This window comes from Dendrobates tinctorius, unplaced genomic scaffold (assembly GCF_039654945.1).
Source record: "Dendrobates tinctorius isolate UK_male_01 unplaced genomic scaffold, ASM3965494v1 ptg000024l, whole genome shotgun sequence".
Taxonomy (NCBI): domain Eukaryota; kingdom Metazoa; phylum Chordata; class Amphibia; order Anura; family Dendrobatidae; genus Dendrobates; species Dendrobates tinctorius.
Window position 1 is genome coordinate 1,767,910 of NW_027361692.1, and position 24,206 is coordinate 1,792,115.

The following is a 24,206-nucleotide window of genomic DNA, read 5'->3' on the forward strand; positions in this document are numbered from 1 at the left end:
GCGGGTGTCATGTCGTGTTTGCAGAGCCCCTGATGTACCTAAACAGTGGAAACCCCCCACAAGTGACCCCATTTTGGAAACTAGACCCCCCCCAAGGAACTTATCTAGATGTGTGGTGAGCACTTTGAACCCCCAAGTGTTTCACTAAAGTTTATAATGTAGAGCTGTGAAAATAAAAAAAATCATTTTTTTTCCACAAAAATGATATTTTAGCCCACAATCTTTATTTTCACAAGGGTAACAGGAGAAATTGGACCCTAAGAAATGTTGTCCAATTTGTCCTGAGTACGCTGGTACCCCATATGTGGGAGAAAACTACTGTTTGGGCACACGGTGGGGCTCGGAAGGGAAGTAGTGACGTTCTGAAATGCAGACTTTGATGGAATGGTCTGCGGGCGTCATGTTGCGTTTACAGAGCCCCTGATGTACCTAAACAGTGGAAACCCCCAATTCTAATTACAGCCCTAATCCCAACCCTAACCATAACCCTAACCACAAACCTAACACCAACACACCCATAACCCTAATCCCAGCCCTAACCCTAACCCTAGCCCTAACTCTAGCTCTAACCCTAGCCCTAACACTAGCCCTAACCTGCGTACTTGCTTTTTTTTTTTTCTTTACTTTTTTTTTTTCTTTTTGTGACAAGATCGCTGCCCTGCGATCTGACTCATAGTAACGCCACTTCTCCTCTGATCTCACACTGACAGATGATCAGAGGAGAAGCAGCTTTACTATGTGACAAGATCGCTGCCTGGCACATAGTAACGCGACTTCTCCTCTGATCTCATACTGACAGATGATCAGAGGAGAAGCAGCGTTACTGTGTGACAAGATCGCTGCCTGGCACAGCTGTGCCAGGCAGCGATCAGCTGTGCCAGGCAGCGATCTAGTCACACAGTAACGCTGCTTCACCTCTGATCATCTGTCAGTGTGAGATCAGAGAAGAAGTCACGTTACAATGAGTGAGATCGCCGGGAAACAAGCAGCTTTCCCAGCGAGCGCTCTCATTGGCTGCTGTGACGCTGACGTCATCAGGACCTGAACCAATCAGGTCTCGATGACGTCGGGGGTCCCAGCATGCATTGTGCACTGGTGTCCCCGCGTTATAAGGTATGTGGGGGTCCCAGGGGACACAAAACCACCGACAGTAGATAAACGTCGGCGCTGCACAAAGCCCAGCAAGAGCCAAGGTTTATCTACTGTAGGCGGTCGGGAAGCGGTTAATCAAGCATATTCAAGATGTGCATAAAGCTAACCCAGAAAGTTTGAGTTTTGCAGGGACTGAAAAGATCAATTTTCCACCTCAAGAAGGCAACCATGACAAAGCTTTATTGCAACAAGAAGCAAAATGGATCCTGAAAGCGAACGCACAAGGTCCTTTGGGACTAAATGACCGGATCGATCTATCAGTATTTTTAAAAAAAATTATGTAAAAAAAATTGTATGTAAAGTTATTTAGATTATATTCTTTCTATGATATTGTAAAAATACAGATTATCTTGTAAATCGATATGGAAAGATTTATTCTTTATTAGTATCTTGCACTCTGTACATTGTATAACTATTTTGTTGTAAATGTTTGTCTCACAACAAGTTTTGTATGTTAATTAGTAAGGTCTGTGGTCCTATAAAGGAAATGACCTTAAGCTAATCCCCTCACCTGGACCCGTAGAAGCGAGTAATCGCGAAACGGCCATTGTCCGGCACCTCCCTCCCCTAACATTCCTCTAACGTCCTGCATGTCCACATATCTATTGATGGAATTCATGTGATATAAAGACGCACAGTTTTTCAGCTATATTGGTGAGTGCTGCATATTTCTCCTTTTTTCGCTTCACATTGAAATATTCATGTTTTTCCATGCAAGCACCTCCGTTTTTTGACTGAAATATATACCGCAAAACTTCAGATAAATAGCTCTGTCTGTTAATGTGGTGATTTGTGTGCCCTAGTATGCCTTTCATCTGTTTGCTCTTTGCTGGGTTAAAGAAAGGGTACGCACGCCGAGGTAGGTGGAGCTGATGGGATGAGGTGCAGCCGTAGGCGTAACTTCACAGAGGAAGCCCGCAGCCCACCGCACCTCGGCCATATGCTGATGTGAAACTAGCCTAAATCATTAAGATTTTGAAGCTATCGCTTGGCAACTCGGAGTTTCAACTTCCTCCATAAGTTTTCTATGGGATTAAGGTCTGGAGACTGGCTAGGCCACTCCATGACCTTAATGTGCTGCTTTTTGAGCCACTCCTTTGTTGCCTTGGCTGTATGTTTTGGGTCATTTTCTTGCTGGAAGACCCAGCCACGACCCATTTTTAATGTCCAGGCGGAGGGAAGAAGGTTGTCACTCAGGATTTTATGGTACATGGCTCCATCCATTCTCCCATTGATGCAGTGAAGTAGTCCTGTGCCCTTAGCAGAGAAACACTCCCAAAACATGTTTCCACCTCCATGCTTGACAGTGGGGAAGGCATTCTTTGAGTCATATGCAACAAATTTCTTCCTCCAAACACGGCGAATTGAGTTAATGCCAGAGACCTCAATTTGTCTCATCTGACGATAGCACTTTTTCCCAATCACTCACAGAATCATCCAGGTGTTCACTGGCAAACTTCAGTCAGGCCTGCACATGTGCATTCTTGAGCAGGGGGACCTTACCGTCACTGCAGGATTTTGAACCTTTATGGCATGTGTTACCAATCGTTTTCTTGGTGACTGTGGTCCCAGCTGCCTTGAGATAATTAACAAGTTCCCCCATGTAGTTTAAGGTTGATCTCTCACCTTCCTCATGACCAAGGATAGCCCATAAGGTGAGATTTTGCATGGTGCCCTAGATCAATGTCGATTGACAGTCAATTTGTATTTCTTCCATTTTTTTGACTATTGCACCAACAGTTGTCTCCTTCTCACCCTGTGTCTTACTTATGTTTTTTTGACCATTTCAGCTTTGTCCAGGTCTATGATCTTGTCCCTGACATCCTTATGCAGCTCTTTGGTCTTGCTCATGTTGTAGAGGTTAGAGTCTGACTGATTAATAGAGTCTGTGGATAGTACATGGTGGGCCATTACATGGATAGACCTGGGTGGGCTATTTATAAAGTTGGATCCAAAATGTCCGACTTCAAAATGGCCACCATGGTCACCACCCATCTTGAAAAGTTTCCCCTTCCCATATACTAATGTGCCACAAACAGGAAGTTGATATCACCAACCATTCCCATTATATCTAGGTGTATCCATATACATGGCCCACCCAGATGATCCTTATAAATTGCCCACCCTGTAGTATTTTATAAAGGTGACTATGTAAGACAGTTGTCTTTAAGGCAGGTAACTGGTCTGTAGGAGCCAGAACTCTTAATGGTTGGTAGGGGGTCAAATACGTATTTCTCTTTGTATAAATTATATAAATTTATTTGAATTTTGCAATGTGGTTTTCTGGATTTTATGTTTAATAGTCTATCTTTCAATGTTAAAATTAACCTACCCTTAAAATTATAGAATGCTCATGTCTTAGTCAGTGGGCAAACTTACAAAATAAGGAAGGAATCAAATACTTATTTCCCCCACTGTATGTTGCATATACAGTAAGGTCAAAAAGATCTGAGGCAGCACACCATAATGTAGTTGTACGGTGCTCTTTATTAGCCCATATGGCGATGTTTTGGTCCTAAGTATGGACCTTTCTCAGTGGGGAAAAAAGTATTTAGTCAGCCACCAATTGTGCAAGTTCCCCCACTTAAAAAGATGAGAGAGGTCTGTAATTGACATCATAGATAGACTACAACTATGAGAATCAAAGTGAGAAAACAAATCCAGAAAATAGCCTTGTCTGATTTGGCAAGATTTATTTTACAGGATCACGGAAATCGAGGCAAGGGTGGAGCCTCCCATCTTTTTTTTTCACAAAGAAGAATCCAGCCACTACAGGCGAGAAGGAGGGACAAATATAACCCTTACCTAAACTTTCATTGACATATTCCTTCATTCAGGTCCCAACAAATTATACAGCTGAGCTTTAGGCAATTTGGCATTGGAATAAGATCAATAGTACAATCATAAGTAGGATGGGGAGGTAGTATCTCTGCCTCTTTTTCAGAGAACCCATCTCCAAAGTCCTTCAGGTATGCTGGCAGACCCTCCAGACTAGCGGAGAAATTTGCACAGAATGCAGACACTTTTTATGATCGTTGGGGCCCTACTTAACAATATCCTTTTGCCACCAATCAATTACAGAATTATGAACATGCAGCCAAGGAAACCCCAACACCAACTCAGCAGGTAAATTATCCAAGACATAACAGGAGATGAACTCAGAGTAGAGTGTTCCCACTGTTAGTGTGAATTCCACCGTTACCAGCTGTACAAAGTTCTGTAGCTACAGTGTTTTGTCAATAGCAGCGATCTGAATAGGTCTTTCCAATCTAACTGTCCCTAATCCTAATTTAAGAATCAATAAAGTTCGCTGCAAACCCACAGTCAATGAAAGCAAGTGCAGATAACCACAGGTTTTGAAAACATAGTTCCACATTCAACAGCACTTTATCTGAGGAGTAAAAGGGTACCTGGAAGTCTGGGTGACCTCCTCGAATTATCACCGAGACTTAGGCGTTTCCCGACGGCTTGTTTGCTTGAGGGCAAAACGAGCAGTCCTTGAGATAGTGTCCAGCGCGACCACAGTAGTGTGACGGACTCAGCTCCTGCTGAGCCCATTTTTTGAGTGGACCCTCTGGGTCGTGGCACCCACCCTCTGAGGGCGAGCTAACCTTGTGAGAATCCACCCCCTATACAGGGAGTGTCAGGGGCAAGACCAAGGGGGTGAGCCACCACGACTGCTGGGACCAGACGGCCGGCTCAGGGGACACTAGACGAGTGTCTGACGACAAGGACGAGCAGGAAGCAAGACGAGACAAGACGTAGGTGCAAGGTAACGTCATTAGAATAACTCAGGATCACATACAGTGTAAACAAGCAAAACGTGCAAGGTGCGCGCGTGGGCACGCCAAGGTCCATAACATGGTACGTGCCAGGTGGCACGCCTAGGTACAGGTAATGGCATCGGACTCCGGACTGCTGGCAACGATCGACATCATCAAGGCATCAGGCTGCGGACATCAGCTCCGGACGTCAGGCCGCAGTCATCCAGCTCATGATCTCTGGCAGCGATCGGCAGGTTCCGGGCATCCGGCAGGCAAACCAGGTTTCAGGCAAGGAGGCACGACAGATATCCAGGCATGGTGCGTGTTAGGGAACACACCGAGGTCCGAGGCTAGGTGCAAGGCAAGGTGCGTGTGTAGGGGAAACGCCAGGGTTCAAGGCTAGGTGCAAGGCAAGGTGCGTGTGTAGGGGACACGCCAGGGTTCAAAGCGAGGTGCGTGTGTAGGGGACACGCCAAGGTTCACAAACGAGACAGGGTGCGTGTGTAGAGCCACGCCAAAGCATAGGATAAGACAGAGTGCGTGTAGAGACACGCCAAGGCACAAGACAGGATGCGTGTAGAGACACGCCAGGGTCCAAGGTACAAGACAGAGTGCGTGTAGAGACACGCCAAGGTTCAAGGCAGGGTGCGTGCTAGGAGCGACGCCAGGGTTCAAGGCACAAGACAGAGTGCGTGTAGAGACACGCCAAGGTTCAAGGCAGGGTGCGTGCTAGGAGCGAAGCCAGGGTTCAAGGCAGGGAGCGTGCTAGGAGCCAAGCCAGGGCACAAGGAAGGGCTGCGTGCTAGGAGCCACGCAGGGGACACGCCACACTGGCCAGTGCACACGCCTGTACAGACACGTGGCACTTACCACGGCACAGGAGACGGCCAAGGGGAACCCACGCCGGGGTTCAATGCAAGGACAAGGCAGGGAACAAGGCAAGGAACAAGCAGAAACAGAGCCAGGTCAGAGCGAGGGCAGAGTCTAGCAGCGGAGTGTAGGCAGAAGCCCAGAGCCGGGCCAAGGGAAGACCTTGGGACTAGACATAGAAACGAGCACTAAGGAGAGGAGAAATAGTGCGTGTGCCAGGGAGCACTACAGGGCACCATAGGAGAGAGCGAGGCAGAGCAAGCAAAGACTGAGGCCATAGGGAGGAACACAAAGCAAGGAATAGCAAGGCAGAGAACACAGGGAGGACTACAACTCAAAGCATAGCAAAAGCAAGACATGGCAAAACAGGCGAGGCAGAGAACACAGGAAGGACTACAAGTCAAAGCATAGCTAAGGCGAGACATAGCAAAACAGACTAAGACAAAGAACAGCAGAAGGACTACAAGGCAAAGCAAGGCAAAGACAAACATGGCACGAGAGACAACACAAGACATGGCACAAGACAAGAGGCGGAATACGAGCACGGAGCGTGTGCAGAGACGCACTACAGAGCAAAGTGCAAGGGCACAGAATAGAGGGAGCAACCCCACAGACCCAGAGCCTTGCAGGGAAGCAACACAATAATCAGGCCCTGAGCATAGGAAGAGGCGGCCTGATATAGGGCATAGCACCTCCTCCTCCAGGACAGGACCAGGGGAGCACTTCCGGGATTCTAGACATGACGAGATGATAGCAGAACCAGACAGTGCAGGATCTTAGGAAACGTCACATGATCAGGGTTTCAGACATGACGAGATGATCACCGAACCAACCAGTGCAGGATCCTAGGATGAACACATGATCCGGGCTTCTAGACATGACGAGATGATTGCAGAACCAGACAGTGCAGGATCTTAAGTAATGTCACATGATCAAGGACTCCAGACATGACGAGAAGATCACAGAAGGCAGAGCAGAAACGCAGGCATCCTGTAGCTCAGACATGAGGTGAGTGTGCACACTGCTCTAGGGGACATGCAGGACAGCAGACAAAGCATGCGCATGCACATCGCTCCAGGAGTTCTTGAGACAAACAGACATGGCAGACGTGACAAGTAGAAGCAGAGTCCCAGATCACGCCGACGGCTCCTCTCCAAGGCCCGAGAGCTGGCAGTTCCTACCTCCATTGGTACCATCTCAGGTAAGAAAACCGACTCAGAAAGAATGACAGAAGCCCCTTGTCGCTCATCACTTCACTCCCGAATTCTACGATCCATACAAATGGCCTGAGTCATGGCCTCCCCCAAAGAACAGGGTGGAAAATGCAAAGCCAGAGCTTCCTTAAGAGCATCCGTAAGGCTACGCCGAAATTGACACCTGAGAGCAGCATCATTCCATACAACCTCAGATGACAATTGCCGAAACTCTTAACTATCTTCAGTCGTGCGGCCCCTCTGTGTCATGTTTATGATCTTAGCCTCTGTGACCTGGACCCTATCAGGTTTGTTATATATCATCCCTCTAGCATCAAAAAAGGTGTCAACAGAAGGGCATTCTGGGACTAGTGGGGACAAAGAGAATGTCCAGGTCTGAGGACCCCCACGCAGTAGGGATATAATTATACCCACCCGCTGGGACTCATGACCATATGACCGGGGTCGTAGAGTAAAAAATAATGTACAGCTCTCCTTAAATACCCTAAGTTTTTCCTTCCCCAAAAAAAATCTGTCGGGAAGTGCCACAACTGGTTCAGGGGAGGTCAAATGTACATCAGAGAGTCCAGGAGACATAACTACTGTCGATAGTGGAGCGCTTTGAGAGCCACCCACAGTACTGACCCTGTATCTGGGACTGTGATGATTCTAGCCTCTGGTGATCCCTGGCCAGATCCTGAACTATCTGGGTCAGATTCCTCATCTGATCACAGAGTGCACGAACTGGATCCATTGTTCAGGAAAAAAAAGTATAGGGACAGACTTAATGTGATGCTAGTCACTACTCACGGACAGGCTGTGAGGCATTAGAGTCAGATGTTCCGGGGTCAATACCGAGAGAGTACATAGCTAGCCAAGAGAAATGACAAAAACGTAAGTCAGGTCACAGTCCAGGGTCAATAACATGATATAGTGGATCAAAAACCAAAGAAAAGCCAAAGAACAAGGCAAATGCGTAGTCAGAACACAGTCCAAAGGGTCAGATAGCAGAAGATAAGAACTCAGAGCAACAGAATCAGGCTAACACTCGACAAGAAGCACAAACTACATCTGGCAGGGAATGTGGGCAGACAGCTCAGTTAAGTAGCTATGTGATTTCCAGAATACTGAACACCTGCAGAAAATCTCTCACACCCCAGTCGCAGATTGGAAAACAGAGCTGTCAATCAAGGCACTGACAGCCCAGCAAGCCCATCACAGTATTTGACAACCAAGCTGTCAATCAAGATTCAGACAGCTTTGTTTCCATAGAACAGCATAGCAATCATTCAATGAGCGGAGCAATCGTGACAAAACCCTATTAAAGGGGTTGTCTGGGCTTTTCACATAATCTCAGTACATATCTGGGCTGCAGAATTATGACAATAAGTAATTTACTTTCTGTCACTAGTTTGCACGGTTTTCTAGATATTCTGAACAGAACGTCCAAGGGGGGGTGTTATGGCATTGAAATGAGAACTAGTCATAACCTCCTACTCTACTCCAAACATGCCCTCTATAGCAACAACCCCACCCTCCATAGCTACAGGCCCTCCCCGTCCACATGAAGCAGCCCTCATCACACAGTAACAAATTCTTCCCCTCCAGCAGCCTCACTGCAGAGAGCAGAGAGCTGCTCCTCCCCTAGACACACGCTGAACAGTCATCTATGGAAAGTGAATCTAGTGAGGAGGGAAAATCGTCCTGTATTCTGGGCCACTCCATGATTACAATACGTAACTCATTATCAGTGATTCCTTCCCTCACTGTCCTAGGCTGCTGGTAGCAGTGAGAACAGACTGTGTGATGGCCAGTGATGGGGCTCTGCAGCTTCTAATCTGCACAGGGGATGGCAGTCACTGATGTAATCTGTTGTGTGACAAAGCCTCTGCTGTGTGATTGAGACAGCTCTGTGTCACTGTTGTCTTCACACAGCAGCAGATTTGGTGCAGTGTATGTGTGAGCACTGTGTCTCTAATCACACAAATACTGATGGGAGCAGCCTGTCCAATCAGCAGCTGTAACAGTGTGAAGTGTTGGGAGGTGTATGTATGTATGTATTGTGGTGCTTTCACAAATACAGGATCACTCCTGATGATCAAGATGAGTGCTGGTGCAGTTTACTGCCAGCCAATGAGTGGGCAGTGGGTGGTGCTGGTCACTGGAGCTTGCTGGGAGTTTGGTGGACTTCAGTGTGTGTCTGGGGGAGGAGCAGCTCTCTGCACTGAGGCTGCTGGAGGGGAAGAATTCGATACTGTGTGATGAGGGCTTGTTCATGTGGAAGGGGAGGGCCTGTAGCTATGGAGCGTGGGGTTGTTGCTATAGAGGGCATGTTTGGAGTAGAGTAGGAGGTTACGACTAGTTCTCATTTCAATGCCATAACACACCCCCCCTTGGACGTTCTGTTCAGAATATCTAGAAAACCGTGCAAACTATTGACAAAAGTAAATTACTTATTGTCATAATTCTGCAGCCCAGATATGTACTGAGATTATGTGAAAAGCCCGGACAACCCCTTTAAGGAGTTGCAGGCCTTTCTTAAACAGGAGATTTACAGTGAAGAAAATCAGTACACCTCTATGGACAGTGTCAGGGAGACTGTGGTTTGTGCTGCCCAAAAAGTTGATTGTTAAACGGATAAAGAAATTGACTCCATGGTTGTAAGGCTTATGACTGTTATTGAAAGTAAAAGAAATTAAATTTCAGAAATTTATTTGTACATATATTTCCTCAGTAATTCTGTGGTATTCCACTGCTCCTTGTCTATCAAGTGTGCACGATCATATTGATATCACGCCAAATGGTTGCCCAGTCACGCGGCATTCAGTGATATTAGCATGTCAGGAAAATCATAGCAGTGGACCATATTTGTCTGCTATTATTACATGACATCACATGGAAAGAACATAATTTTATATATTGTATATATATATTATGTATATATCTGATAAACAATGTGTACAAGGGTCTAAGGGTGCAGGAAACATCACATAAAATCTAAAGTAAATATCTAAAAATCTCTATAATCAATATGCATGGTAATGTTTTATCATCGAGCTATCCACATGATATTAACAGGTTCACTTACCCGATTCATGCTGTCATTTGTTAAGATGCTCTGGATTAATTGTTTCTCAAAGTCTTCTAAACTCTTCATGCACACTTGCAGAGTATTATTGGGCAAGCGGCAGTTAGTAAGGAGGTTCCCTATAGTTTTAAAGGCTTCTGACTGAACTCTTAAAACAGATTGTTTGGGATATCTATAAAAGCTAAGCAAACCATTCAATAGCCCAGACACAGAATCAGTTACCACCGTACAGTCATTTCCAAACTTGGTAAAATCTGTTACAAGGCTTTGTGCTGTTGTCAGTTTTCCAAGACCAAGAAGATGATTAAGAAACTGTATTTGGCTAGACAGCTGTTCCTCACCAGATGAAAAGCGCTTTGTAATTGGAAGATGATTTAAAGGAGATGCAGATTGTGACAGATTTCTGCACGTTTGGTCACAGTTGTTAGAACTGTGAGATGCTGTCAATGCGTCCACCCCATCTTCATTAGAAATATCACATCCTGAATCATCTTGTATTAGGCTCGCTGGTTTTGGATGCACTGTATGTTCCTGCAGATCAGGAGTCAAACCAATGCTTTCTGCAATTTGTAAAGGAAAACATAAACATCTGAATTGCTTTTCAGAGAAAAACATGAGACATTCATAATTTATACAAAATAAAAATGATTTTAAAGCATCCAATGCATGACAAGCCATATTTATACATATCCTGTATTATCATTTAAAAGAATGTTTCTGTTTATCCCCTTGCAAACAGACTTTTTATTTACATTGCCACCTTCACAGAGCCATAACTTTTTAATTTTACCATTGGCAAATAAATGCTTTGTTTTTTTGTGGGATAAGTTAAATTTGTAATGCAAAGTGGAGTTTAAAGTTTACGGCATTAAATGTATTATTCCAAGCGGTACAGTAAAGGCAATATCAACTTTATATTGCTTTTGTTTCATTTTATTGTCTATCTAAAAGTGAGTGTATGTATGTATGTATGTATGTATGTATGTATATGTGTGCGTGTAGCCATGCCCATTCCACATAGCCCCGCCCACTCCACATAGCTACACTCTCTCCACACGCAAAGCCTCGTATAATAAATATCTAATCTAATTATATATATATATATCTAATCTAATAAATACACAGTATACACTGCTCAAAAAAATAATGGGAACACTTAAACGACAGAATCTAACTCCAAGTAAATCAAACTTCTGTGAAATCAAACTGTTCACTTAGGAAGCAACACTGATTGACAATCAATTTCACATGCTGTTGTACAAATGGAATAGACAACAGATGGAAATTATTGACAATTATCAAGACATCCTCAATAAGGAAGTGGCTCTTCAGGTGGGGACCACAGACCACATCTCAGTATCAATGCTTTCTGGCTGATGTTTTGGTCACTTTTGAATGTTGGTTGTGCTTTCACACTCGTGGTAGCATGAGACGGACTCTACAACCCACACAAGTGGCTCAGGTAGTGCAGCTCATTCAGGATGTCACATCAATGCGAGCTGTGGCAAGAAGGTTTGCTGTGTCTGTCAGCGTAGTGTCCAGAGGATGAAGGCGCTACCAGGAGACAGGCCAGTACACCAGGAGCCGTGGAGGGGGTCGTAGGAGGACAACAACCCAGCAGCAGGACCGCTACCTCCGCCTTTGTGCAAGGAGGAACAGGAGGGGCACTGCCAGAGCCCTGCAAAATGACCTCCAGCAGGCCACAAATGTGCATGAGTCTGCAAAAATGGTTAGAAACCGACTCCATGAGGATGGTCTGAGGGCCCGTCGTCCACAGATGGGGGTTGTGCTCACAGTCCAACACTGTGCAGGACAAAGCATTTGCCACAGAACACCAGGATTAGCAAATTCACCACTGGCGCCCTGTGCGCTTCACAGATGAAAGCAGGTTCACACTGAGAACATGTGACAGACGTGATAGAGTCTGGAGACACCGTGGAGAGCGATCTGCTGTCTGCAACATCCTTCAGCATGACCGGTTTGACAGTGGGTCAGTAATGGTGTGGGGTGGCATTTCTTTGGAGGGCCGCACGGTGTTGGGTTGTGAGCACAACCCCCATCTGTGGACCACTTAGATAAAAAAGAATCTAAACATGTTTGGTGTCTATGAACTTGTAATGACCTAGAGAATCATAATGGCAGGTCAGTTTTATGATTTAGTGAACCTAGCAAAAAAGCCAAACAAAAAACAAGTGTGGGATTGCACTTTTTTTGCAATTTCACCGCACTTGTAATTTTTTTCCCGTTTTCTTTTACATGATATGGCAAAACCAATGGTATTGTTCAAAAGTACAATTCGTCCCACAAAAACTAAGCCCTCACATGGCCATATTGACAGCAAAATAAAAAAGTTATGGCTCTGGGAAGAAGGGGAGTGAAAAACGAAAACGCAAATACGAAAAAAGCTCCGGTCATGAAGGGGTTAATTTACACTCTGGGAATAATCTTATGTGGCCTGTGAGATCTCCATGTCAGATAGAATAGACAATATTGCTTGGTTACAAGTGGAGTGAGCAGTTTATATCTCAGATATATGTCCTTGTTTCATAGAATAACATAATATTATGGAAGATCGATCCCCATGGTACCTAACCTACATTCCTTATTTTTACTCACGTAACAAATATCTTCAACAGTGCAAATCCCCAAAACAATATTTCCTTAAAAAGAACCTGTCACCATGAAAATACACACCAATTCGAAGGCAGCATGTTTTAGAGAAAGGAGAGGTGAATAGATTGATATTTAGATTTGTGAGAAATGATCCAGTATAACTTATGCTCTAATTATTTAAACCTCAGCTCTTCCTGAGATTTCTGGTTTAGTGGGTTATCCTATCAGTGATTGATCAGTAATATGATACAGCTATCTCTCTACGCACACTTAAGGGCCTGTCACACTAAGAGATATCACTAGCAATATCGCTATAACTTGTGACGTTATAGCGATATTGCTAGCAATATCGCTGTGTCTGATACTTGCCTACGACCGGCTCCCCCGCTGGTTATCGCTGATCGCGCGAGAACGTCCAGGACTGTTTCTCGTCGTCAGCTTCCTGCGGCGCTTCCTGCTGTGACGACGAGCGACGCGTGGAGCCGGGCGGGAGGACGCAGGATCGCCTGGTGTCACAGGTACGGTAAGTAGCGACCCCCGTCCCCAGCGATGTCGCTGGTGAGATCTGCCTGTGTGGCAGCTCACTAGCGACCACCTAGCGATGCACCAGCGATCCTGACCGCGTCATATCGCTGGTCGGGATCGCTGGTACATCGCTAAGTGTGACAGTACCCTTACACAAAGAAATATGTCAAAACCACAATGCACACTAAGTAGGATGGAAGTTGAAACTGGCAGGGATCAAATACGTGTAATAAAATATGGCTACACGCAAAAAAGTGAGATAAAATACCCTTTTTTAAAAAAATGGGTGTACACATGAAACAAAATGGCATCATCAAAATTTATACATAGCATAATAGGCTATAGGAAGAGGTCAAATAAATAACCCTGTAATACATATAAAGTAAAGTCCCCAAAGAAATAATGTGTGATAACATGTATCGTGCTATAAAAAATGCCGTGCCAAAAAAAATTATATAAAATATATAAAATAAATATGTAATAAATAATATATAAAATATAAATTGTGATCGTGGCTAAATCAAAAAAAACATTAGGTTCAAGTGTATAATGAAGGAAGAGCAAAAAATCGCTGAATACAATGGGAAATGAAAAAATATTAAAGGGTTAATACCTCATAAGCCAAAGATGAATGCCAAGGAACGCGCCCCGACGCGCGTTTCGGAGTGGAATACTCCTTCGTCAGGGGGTAAGTATATTACTGGCCAGCACATCCATATATAGTGGATTCAATCAGGCCGGACACATGACGGCGCATGCGCCGCCGCCGCGACCCGGAAGTCACATGGCACGCGGCGTCACATGATCAAACACCGCCGGGTGAATCCGGCGTGTCAGAGCATGGAAAGACGCCGTTACCATGCGAACCACCGGCGCCGAGGCGGCGCATGCGCAACAGTGCCCGCCAGAAAAGCACACAGATGCAGAAATTACTGCGGAACCCATCAAAATGGAGTGGTGTATGTAACGCTTATAGAGACGCAGATGCAGAAAACACATATACAATAATATATATGCCATCCATAAGATAATACAAATAATGAAAAATTATACAAGGTGAAAGTATACATATCAGTGTACAATGCCATAACCACATAAGTGTAAAAATAAAAGAAAAAATTTTTTAAAAAATATATTTTTTTATATATATATAAAAAATAAAAAAGAAAAAATAATAAAATAAAAAATAATAAAAAAGATAATAAAAAAGTGAAATAAGCAACAAAGTGCACGTGGAAAGATGCACAAGGATGCACAACATCAAAATGCATATATAGATGCTGAACTCCATCAAAATTCTGCATTACAACAAATGTCTGCGTCTGCAAACAAGCCTTGCCACCATTTCTTCTTCAGCAGATGTAAAAGATCATAACATGAAGGGCCGACCACAATATCTAAAATAGATGCAAAGACAATATTAAAAGTGTACAAAAATTTTTTTTATTATAGAAATGGAATGAAAGATAAACTCTCATTTAAACCCAGTGGAGAAACAGTATTAAGTGTCCAAATCCACTGGGTTTCTAGCTGAGCAAGACGTTTGCTAATGTTGCCCCCCCTGATCCCTTTACAGATCATGTCAATGCCAGACACTTTCAATAAAGAAGAATCACAATTGTGATGTATTTTGAAGTGTTTTGGCAGAGTTTTAAGGGAGGCAACATCGTCAATCTCTTTAGCTGCCTTTATGCCCAATACGTGCTCACGGACCCTCACCTTGAGCTGGCGAGTGGTAAGGCCAATATAGATGAGGGAACATGGGCACGTGGCATAATAGATTACAGCCGTCGATGAACAAGTGATGGATTTTTTGATGTTGAAGACACACAAACCATCAGAACTGGTGAAAGTATGAGCTCTGACAATGTTGCAACAGGCAACAGAAGAGCCACAGGGTTTACATCCTGCGGCTTTTGTGTGTTGGATTGAGAAGTTGTTGACCGGTTTGGAAATGTAATGGCTTTTCACCAAACGGTCACCAAAATTGGACGATCTACGAAAGGCAATATTTGGATGGTCGCCAATGTACTTAGAGAGTATTGGGTCATTTTTTAAAATAGGCCAAAATTTTTTAAGATAAAACCTGTTATCTGAGTTCATTGATGTATTAAATTCTAATAACATCAATATACATCTTACACATCATAGTGATTTGAAAACCATCGAATTTTTGGATGTCTTAGTAAGGAGGGATTCTAACAACGTCCTTCAGACAGATCTTTTTAGAAAACACACCTCCGTCAATGCACTTCTCCACGCCTCCTCATCTCACCCTCGTACTCTTATCAACTCTATCCCCATAGGACAATTTTTACGTCTAAGACGTATTTGTTCTACAGATATTGACTTTTTGAAACAGGCTGACCGCTTAAAGGCTAGATTTCTTGAACGCGGTTACAGTAGACGATCATTAAAGAGAGCGTTCAACAGGGCCAAGCATACGTCACGCCATAATGCACTCTATATGAATGCGAGCAAATCTGAATCTAAGGAGGTGGTCAGGTTTATTACCACTTATAATGGCCAAAATGAACAGATTAGGCCTTTATGCCCAATACGTGAGCACGTATTGGGCATAAAGGCAGCTAAAGAGATTGACGATGTTGCCTCCCTTAAAACTCTGCCAAGACACTTCAAAATACATCACAATTGTGATTCTTCTTTATTGAAAGTGTCTGGCATTGACATGATCTGTAAAGGGATCAGGGGGGGCAACATTAGCAAACGTCTTGCTCAGCTAGAAACCCAGTGGATTTGGACACTTAATACTGTTTCTCCACTGGGTTTAAATGAGAGTTTATCTTTCATTCCATTTCTATAATAAAAAAAATTTTTGTACACTTTTAATATTGTCTTTGCATCTATTTTAGATATTGTGGTCGGCCCTTCATGTTATGATCTTTTACATCTGCTGAAGAAGAAATGGTGGCAAGGCTTGTTTGCAGACGCAGACATTTGTTGTAATGCAGAATTTTGATGGAGTTCAGCATCTATATATGCATTTTGATGTTGTGCATCCTTGTGCATCTTTCCACGTGCACTTTGTTGCTTATTTCACTTTTTTATTATCTTTTTTATTATTTTTTATTTTATTATTTTTTCTTTTTTATTTTTTATATATATAAAAAAATATATTTTTTAAAAATTTTTTTCTTTTATTTTTACACTTATGTGGTTATGGCATTGTACACTGATATGTATACTTTCACCTTGTATAATTTTTCATTATTTGTATTATCTTATGGATGGCATATATATTATTGTATATGTGTTTTCTGCATCTGCGTCTCTATAAGCGTTACATACACCACTCCATTTTGATGGGTTCCGCAGTAATTTCTGCATCTGTGTGCTTTTCTGGCGGGCACTGTTGCGCATGCGCCGCCTCGGCGCCGGTGGTTCGCATGGTAACGGCGTCTTTCCATGCTCTGACACGCCGGATTCACCCGGCGGTGTTTGATCATGTGACGCCGCGTGCCATGTGACTTCCGGGTCGCGGCGGCGGCGCATGCGCCGTCATGTGTCCGGCCTGATTGAATCCACTATATATGGATGTGCTGGCCAGTAATATACTTACCCCCTGACGAAGGAGTATTCCACTCCGAAACGCGCGTCGGGGCGCGTTCCTTGGCATTCATCTTTGGCTTATGAGGTATTAACCCTTTAATATTTTTTCATTTCCCATTGTATTCAGTGATTTTTTGCTCTTCCTTCATTATACACTTGAACCTAATGTTTTTTTTGATTTAGCCACGATCACAATTTATATTTTATATATTATTTATTACATATTTATTTTATATATTTTATATAATTTTTTTTGGCACGGCATTTTTTATAGCACGATACATGTTATCACACATTATTTCTTTGGGGACTTTACTTTATATGTATTACAGGGTTATTTATTTGACCTCTTCCTATAGCCTATTATGCTATTATGCTATGTATAAATTTTGATGATGCCATTTTATGTTTCATGTGTACACCCATTTTTTTAATAAAGGGTATTTTATCTCACTTTTTTGCGTGTAGCCATATTTTATTACACGTATTTGATCCCTGCCAGTTTCAACTTCCATCCTACTTAGTGTGCATTGTGGTTTTTTCACCGGATGGTCTGCCATCCATTATTTCAGAGGGGTTGTTTGTACAATTGGCCTATATTATTATATTAGATTTATTATTGGATTAGTATTGAACATCATCCCCACTGTGTTAATAAAGAAATATGTCAGTCACTGATAAGACCTCCCACTGAACCGGAAATCCCAGAAAGAACACAGGTTTTAATGAATATAACACGTTATACTGAATCTTTTCTCAAAAACCATGTATCATTCTGCTCAGCTCCCCTGCTCTATAGTAAGCTGTCTGCAGATTAAACTGTGTTCTCATGGTGACAGGTTTATTTTAGTCATACATATACAGCCGGTGAAATAGGTATTGATCACGTCTAATTTTCTAAGTGTATTGGATGTGTTGTTACTGACGTTTAGGCCTCATACTCACTGGAGAGAAAATCAGACAAGTGCAATCCGATTAAAAATCAGATTGAACTCTGACCAATGTTAGTCAATGGGTGACATCTCACTTGCGATTTTTTTTCCCCATCTGAAATCGGACTGAGAAAAAAAAAAAAAAAATCGCAGCATGCTGCGATTTTCGGGTGAAAATCGCCAATGCAAGTCAATGGGTGTGTGTAAAAATCTGACAGCACTCGCACCATGCGAGTGCTGTCCGATTTATATGCACCAGTGTCCTTTGAAAAGCCAGCAATTCATATGCTGCAACTGTGTAATCACACTGACATGTTAGAATACATAGTATAGATATATACGCATAGAATACACAGATATATACATGTCAGTGACACACACATATATATGTATTTATATTAGATAGACAGACAGACAGACAGAAGAAAAGCCGGTAATTCATATGCAGTTATACAGTAAAATCACACTGACATGTTACAATGCAATGTATACACATAGGTGTGTGTGTGTGTGTATATATATATATATATATATATATATATATATATATACACACACACACACACACACACACACACACACACACACACACACACACACATATATATCAGTGAGACACACACTATATATATATATATATATATATATATATATATATTTAATAGAGAGATACAGTACATAGTAGACTAGGAGGTAATTCATGTGTCGGGTTTAGTAAAATCACACTGAGCTCATAAAACACTAGATATATACACATAAAATACATTCATATGTCAATGACACACACAAATTATATATATATATATATATATATATATATAATTTGTGTGTGTCATTGACATATGAATGTATTTTATGTGTATATATCTAGTGTTTTATGAGCTCAGTGTGATTTTACTAAACCCGACACATGAATTATCTCCTAATCTACTATGTACTGTATCTCTCTATTAAATATATATATATATATATAGTGTGTGTCTCACTGACATATGTGTGTGTGTGTGTGTATATATATATATATATATATATATATACACATATATATGCTGTTTCCAGCCAGCTAACGCTCGGCACGCTCATTGCTATCTAATTAACGCTGCTGGTGATTAAATTAAAGTAAATAATGACAACATTCAATAGCGCTTATGCAGGTGGTAAATTAAATTAACCCCTTAGTGACAGAGCCAGTTTGCAGCTTAATGACCAGGCCAATTTTTACAATTCTGACACTGTCACTTTATGAGGTTATACCTCTGGAATGCTTTAATGGATCCCTCTGATTCTGAGAATGTTTTTTCGTGACATATTGTACTTCATGTTAGTGGTAAAATTTCTTCGATAAGTCTTGTGTTTATTTATGAAAAAAACGGAAATATGGCGAAAATCTTGAAAATTTTGCAATTTTAAAACTTTAAATTTTTATGCCCTTAAATCAGAGAGATGTATCACACAAATCTCTTAATAAATAACATTTTCCACATGTCTACTTTACATCAGCACAATTTTGGATGCAAAATTTTTTTTGTTAGGAAGTTATAAGGGTTAAAAGTTGACCAGTGATTTCTCATTTTTACAACAAAATTTACAAAACCATTTTTTTAGGGACCACATCATATTTAATGTTATTTTGAGGGGTGTACATGACAGAAAATACCCAAAAGTGACACCGTTCTAAAAACTATACCCCTCAAGGTGCTCAAAACCACATTCAAGAAGTTTATTAACCCTTTACGTGCTTCACAGGAACTAAAGCAATGTGGAAGGAAAAAAATAATATTTAAGTTTTTTTTGCAAAAAATTTACTTCAGAACCAACTTTTTTATTTCCACAAGTGTTAAAAGAGAAAATGAACCACAAAATTTGTTGTGCAATTTCTCCTGAATACGTCAATACCCCATATGTGGGAGTAAACCACTTGTTCAGCACACGGCAGAGCTCGCAAGGGAAGGAGCCCGTTTGACTTTTTCAACGCAGAATTGGCTGGAATTGAGATCGGATGCCATGTTGCGTTTGGAGAGCCCCTGATATTCCTAAACAGTGGAAACTCCCAACAGTGGAAATTCCCATCAAGTGACCCCATTTTGGAAACTAGACCCCTTAAAGAACTTACCTAGATGTGTGGTGAGCATTTTGCACCTTCAAGTGCTTCACAGAAGTTTATAACGTAGAGCCGTGAAAATTAAAAATATTTTTTTTTTACTCAAAAATTATTTTTTAGCCCGCTATTTTTTATTTTGACAAGGCTAACAGGAGAAATTGGACCACAAAAGTTTTTGTGCAATTTGAGTACACTGATACCCCATATGTGGGGGGGAACCACTGTTTAGGTGCATGGGAGAGCTTGGAAGGGAAGGAGTGCCATTTTGGAATGCAGACTTTGATGGAATGGTCTGCGGGCGTCATGTTGCGTTTGCAGAGCCCCTGAAGCACCTAAACAGTGAAAACCCCCGACAAGTGACCCCATTTTGGAAACTAGACCCCCCAAGGAGCTTATCTAGATGTGTGGTGAGCACTTTGAATCCCCAAGTGCTTAACAGAAGTTTGTAACCCAAAGCCGTGAAAATAAAGTCTTTTTTATTTCCACAAAAGTGATTTTTTAGCCCCCAATTTTTAGCCCCCCAAAGTTAGTAAATAATGGAAACCCCTCAATTATTGTGCCAACCCTAACCCTAACACACCCCTAACCCTAATCCCAACCTTAACCCTAATCCCTAATCCTAATTCTAACCCTAATCCTATTTCGCCCTAACCATAATTCTAACCCTAGCCCTAACCCTAGCCCTAATGGAAAAAAGAAAAAAAATATTTTCTTTATTTCATTATGTTTGCCTAACTAAGGGGGTGATAAACGGTGGGGTTGTGCACTATTTTTTTTTATTTTGATCACTATGATAGATTATCATAGTGATCAAAATGAATGAATGGAATCTGCCAGCCGGAGCCTGCAGATTCCCGGCGGGCGCACTGCGCATGCGAATGCCATTTTCCCCGGATCCAAGATGGCGGCGCCAACCGAAGGATGTCGGCGGGACGCAGGACCACCGGGAGGGGACCCTGGACCACAGAGAGGTACCGGGGGGATCGGGGACCCTCTTTCTCTCTCCTCTGATATGCGATCACATCAGAGGAAAGAGAAATTAAATGCAATATCGCGGCTTTTTTTTTGCGATTGCCGTTATAGGGTTAATAATGGTGATCGCAAAAGTGGGGTCGGTAAAAACCGACCTGATTCATGTTCTCTGGGGTCTCAGTTGGCTACCCCCTGCAGCCGAGACCCCGGAGAAAATCCAACACTGAGGGGCGCTATTTACTTACTCCACAGCGCCGTGAATTCACTGCGCAGTGGTTTAAGTACCCTTAATTACCGCCGTTAAAAGGCATATCGGCGGTCGTTAAGGGGTTAAAAGTAAGTTAATAACAATAATAATCATTAAAAATCTGAAAAATACTAATGATACATTTTATTCACAGTGTAAAATCAAAAACAAACTGGATTCAGTAAGATTTGCGGTTTTTATTCATTCCAGCAAGTAATGTGGTGGGACGGAGCCTCGTGTGGTAATGTGTGGGGACGGAGCCTCGTGTGGTAATGTGTGGGGACGGAGCCTCGTGTGGTAATGTGTGGGGACGGAGCCTCGTGTGGTAATGTGTGGGGACGGAGCCTCGTGTGGTAAAGTGTGGGGACGGAGCCTCGTGTGGTAAAGTGTGGGGACGGAGCCTCGTGTGGTAATGTGTGGGGACGGAGCCTCGTGTGGTAATGTGTGGGGACGGAGCCTCGTGTGGTAATGTGTGGGGACGGAGCCTCGTGTGGTAATGTGTGGGGACGGAGCCTCGTGTGGTAATGTGTGGGGACGGAGCCTCGTGTGGTAATGTGGGGGACGGAGCCTCGTGTGGTAATGTGGGGGATGGAGCCTCGTGTGGTAATGTGGGGGGGCGGGATTATGTGTGGTAATGTAGTGGGGGCGGGATTGTGTGGTAATGTGGTGGGGTGGCGGGATTATGTGTGGTAATGTGGTGGGGCGGCGGGACTGTATGGTAATGTGGTGGGGGCGGGATTATGTGTGGTGATGTGCTGGAGTGGCGGGATTATGTGTGGTAATGTGGTGGGGGGCAGGATTATGTGTGGTGATGTGGTGGGGGGCGGGATTTTGTGTGATGTTGTGGAGGGGCGGGATTATGTGTGATGTGGTGGGGGGCCGGGATTATGTGTGGTGAGAGGGCGGGATTGTGTGTGGTGATGTGGTGGGGGGCGGGATTATGTGTGGTAATGTGGTGGGGGGCGGGATTATGTGTGGTAATGTGGTGGGGGGTGGTATTATGTGTGGTAATGTGGTGAGGGGATGGGATTATGTGTGGTGATGTGGTGGGGGGGCGGGATTATGTGTGGTGATGTGGTGGGGGCGGGATTATGTGTGGTGATGTGGTGGGGGGCGGGGATTATGTGTGGTGATGTGGTGAGGGGCGGGGATTATGTGTGGTGATGTGGTGGGGGGCGGGATTATGTGTGGTGATGTGGTGGGGGGGCGGGATTGTGTGTGGTGATGTGTTGGGGGGCGGGATTGTGTGTGATGTGTTGGGGGCGGGATTGTGTGTGGTGATGTGGTGTGGGGGCGGGATTGTGTGTGGTAATGTGGTGGGGAGCGGGATTGTGTGTGGTAATGTGGTGGGGGCGGGATCGTATGTGGTAATGGGGTAGGGGCGGGATTATGTGTGCTGATGTGGTGGGGGACGGAGCTACTGTGCAGGGGGCGGGATTAGCGAGTAAACACGATGCCTCATCTGTAATAAATGCCCTAAGCAGCTTCCGGTTGTAACAACTTCCGTCCAGTTGTAACCGGTGACATCACCACACACACACGCACATGTTAACCCTCAACACACCACACCACCTCAACACACACTCCTCTCACCTTTCACCTCCACTCACTCTTTCACTCCACATACGTTCCTTTCTCTCACTCCGTTTCTCATACTCACACCGTCATCGTCGCTGCCCCGACATCTTCCTCCGCCGCCGCGATCCAGGATGCAGACGTTCTCCAGGCCGCCGACATGTTCTTGCGGGTCGCCATCTTGGATGTCGTGAAATCCCGCGAGATTCAAGATGGTGTCGCCGCAACAATATGTCGCTGGCGTGGACGACATCGGCATCCAAAAAGATGGCGTCGGCGAAATCTCGCGAGATTACGCCGACGCCATTTTGGATCCCGATGTCGCCCATGCCAGCGACATGTTGTTGCTGCGACGCCATCTTGAATATCGCGGGACTTCACGACATCCAAGATGGCGTCCCGCAAGAATGTCGCTGGCGTGGGCGACATCGGGATCCAAAATGGCGTCGGCGTAATCTCGCGAGATTTCGCCGACGCCATCTTTTTGGATCCCGATGTCGTCCACGCCAGCGACATGTTGTTGCGGCGACGCTATCTTGAATATCGCGGGATTTCACGAAATCCAAGATGGCGTCCCGCAAGAACATGTCGGCGGCCTGGAGAACGTCTGGATCCTGGATCGCGGCGGCGGAGGAAGATGTCGGGGCAGCGACGATGACGGTGTGAGTATGAGAGATGGAGTGAGAGAGAAAGGGTCGTATGTGGAGTGAAAGAGTGAGTGGATGCGAGTGGAGATGGTGAAAGGTGAGAGGAGTGTGTGTGTTGAGGGTTAATATGGCAAGCGGTGTGATGCTATCGCATCCTCCCGATGCGATAGCATCGGGCCATAATCTAGTGTATATGATAAATATCTAAAATATATACTGTATTTTTCGCTTTGTAAGACGCACTTTTTTTCTCCCAAATTTGGGAGGAAAATGGGGGTGCATCTTACAAAGCGGACATGCCTTACCATAGGCCTTGATCAGGGGCCGTCCAGGTGTCCGGCGGTTGCTGGCCGGTGCTGCGGGTGTCTCCGGTGCCCAGCGGTGCTGCGTGTGTGCCCGGCGCTGCCGATATTGTGCGACAGGCCAGATTTCAGCGCTGATATCTCATCTCTCGAGAGCTGAGTCCCGAGATCCCATCTGCGCAAGCGCCGGTTGCCATTTTTTTCCGGCACCACCGCACACACAGGGGAACCATGGAAATGCCGGGGCTCTGGCCTGTCGTACAATGTCGGCAGAGCCCCGGGTAGCGCCTCATCCCTGAATGCGGCCTGCAGCATCACTCCACGCCTGCCTCCTCCAGCAGCGAGCCTGGGACCCCGCTACACCGCAGCCACCAACCCCGGTAAGCAATAAGATGCAAGGATTATAAGAAGCACCACCATTTTATTAAAAAATACTTATAAAGCAAGTAGATACATATACTGTATATACAGTATACACTCACTGGCCACTTTATTAGGTACACCATGCTAGTAACGGGTTGGACCCCCTTTTGCCTTCAGAACTGCCTCAATTCTTCGTGGCAGAGATTCAACAAGGTGCTGGAAGCATTCCTCAGAGATTTTGGACCATATTGACATGATGGCATCACACAGTTGGCGCAGATTTGTCGGCTGC

The 24,206-nt window shown here is 44.1% G+C and overlaps 1 protein-coding gene across 3 annotated transcripts in view; it reads right to left on the minus strand.

The window, feature by feature from the left end:
- Window positions 1-24,206, minus strand: part of MEI4 (meiotic double-stranded break formation protein 4) — a 344,771-nt gene that overhangs the window by 242,585 nt on the left and 77,980 nt on the right. For all 3 annotated transcript variants that reach the window (XM_073569293.1, XM_073569294.1, XM_073569292.1), the window contains exon 3: window positions 10,068-10,627. In XM_073569293.1, the coding sequence (XP_073425394.1) occupies window positions 10,068-10,627 (560 nt within the window). The remainder of the gene's footprint in view (window positions 1-10,067; window positions 10,628-24,206) is intronic.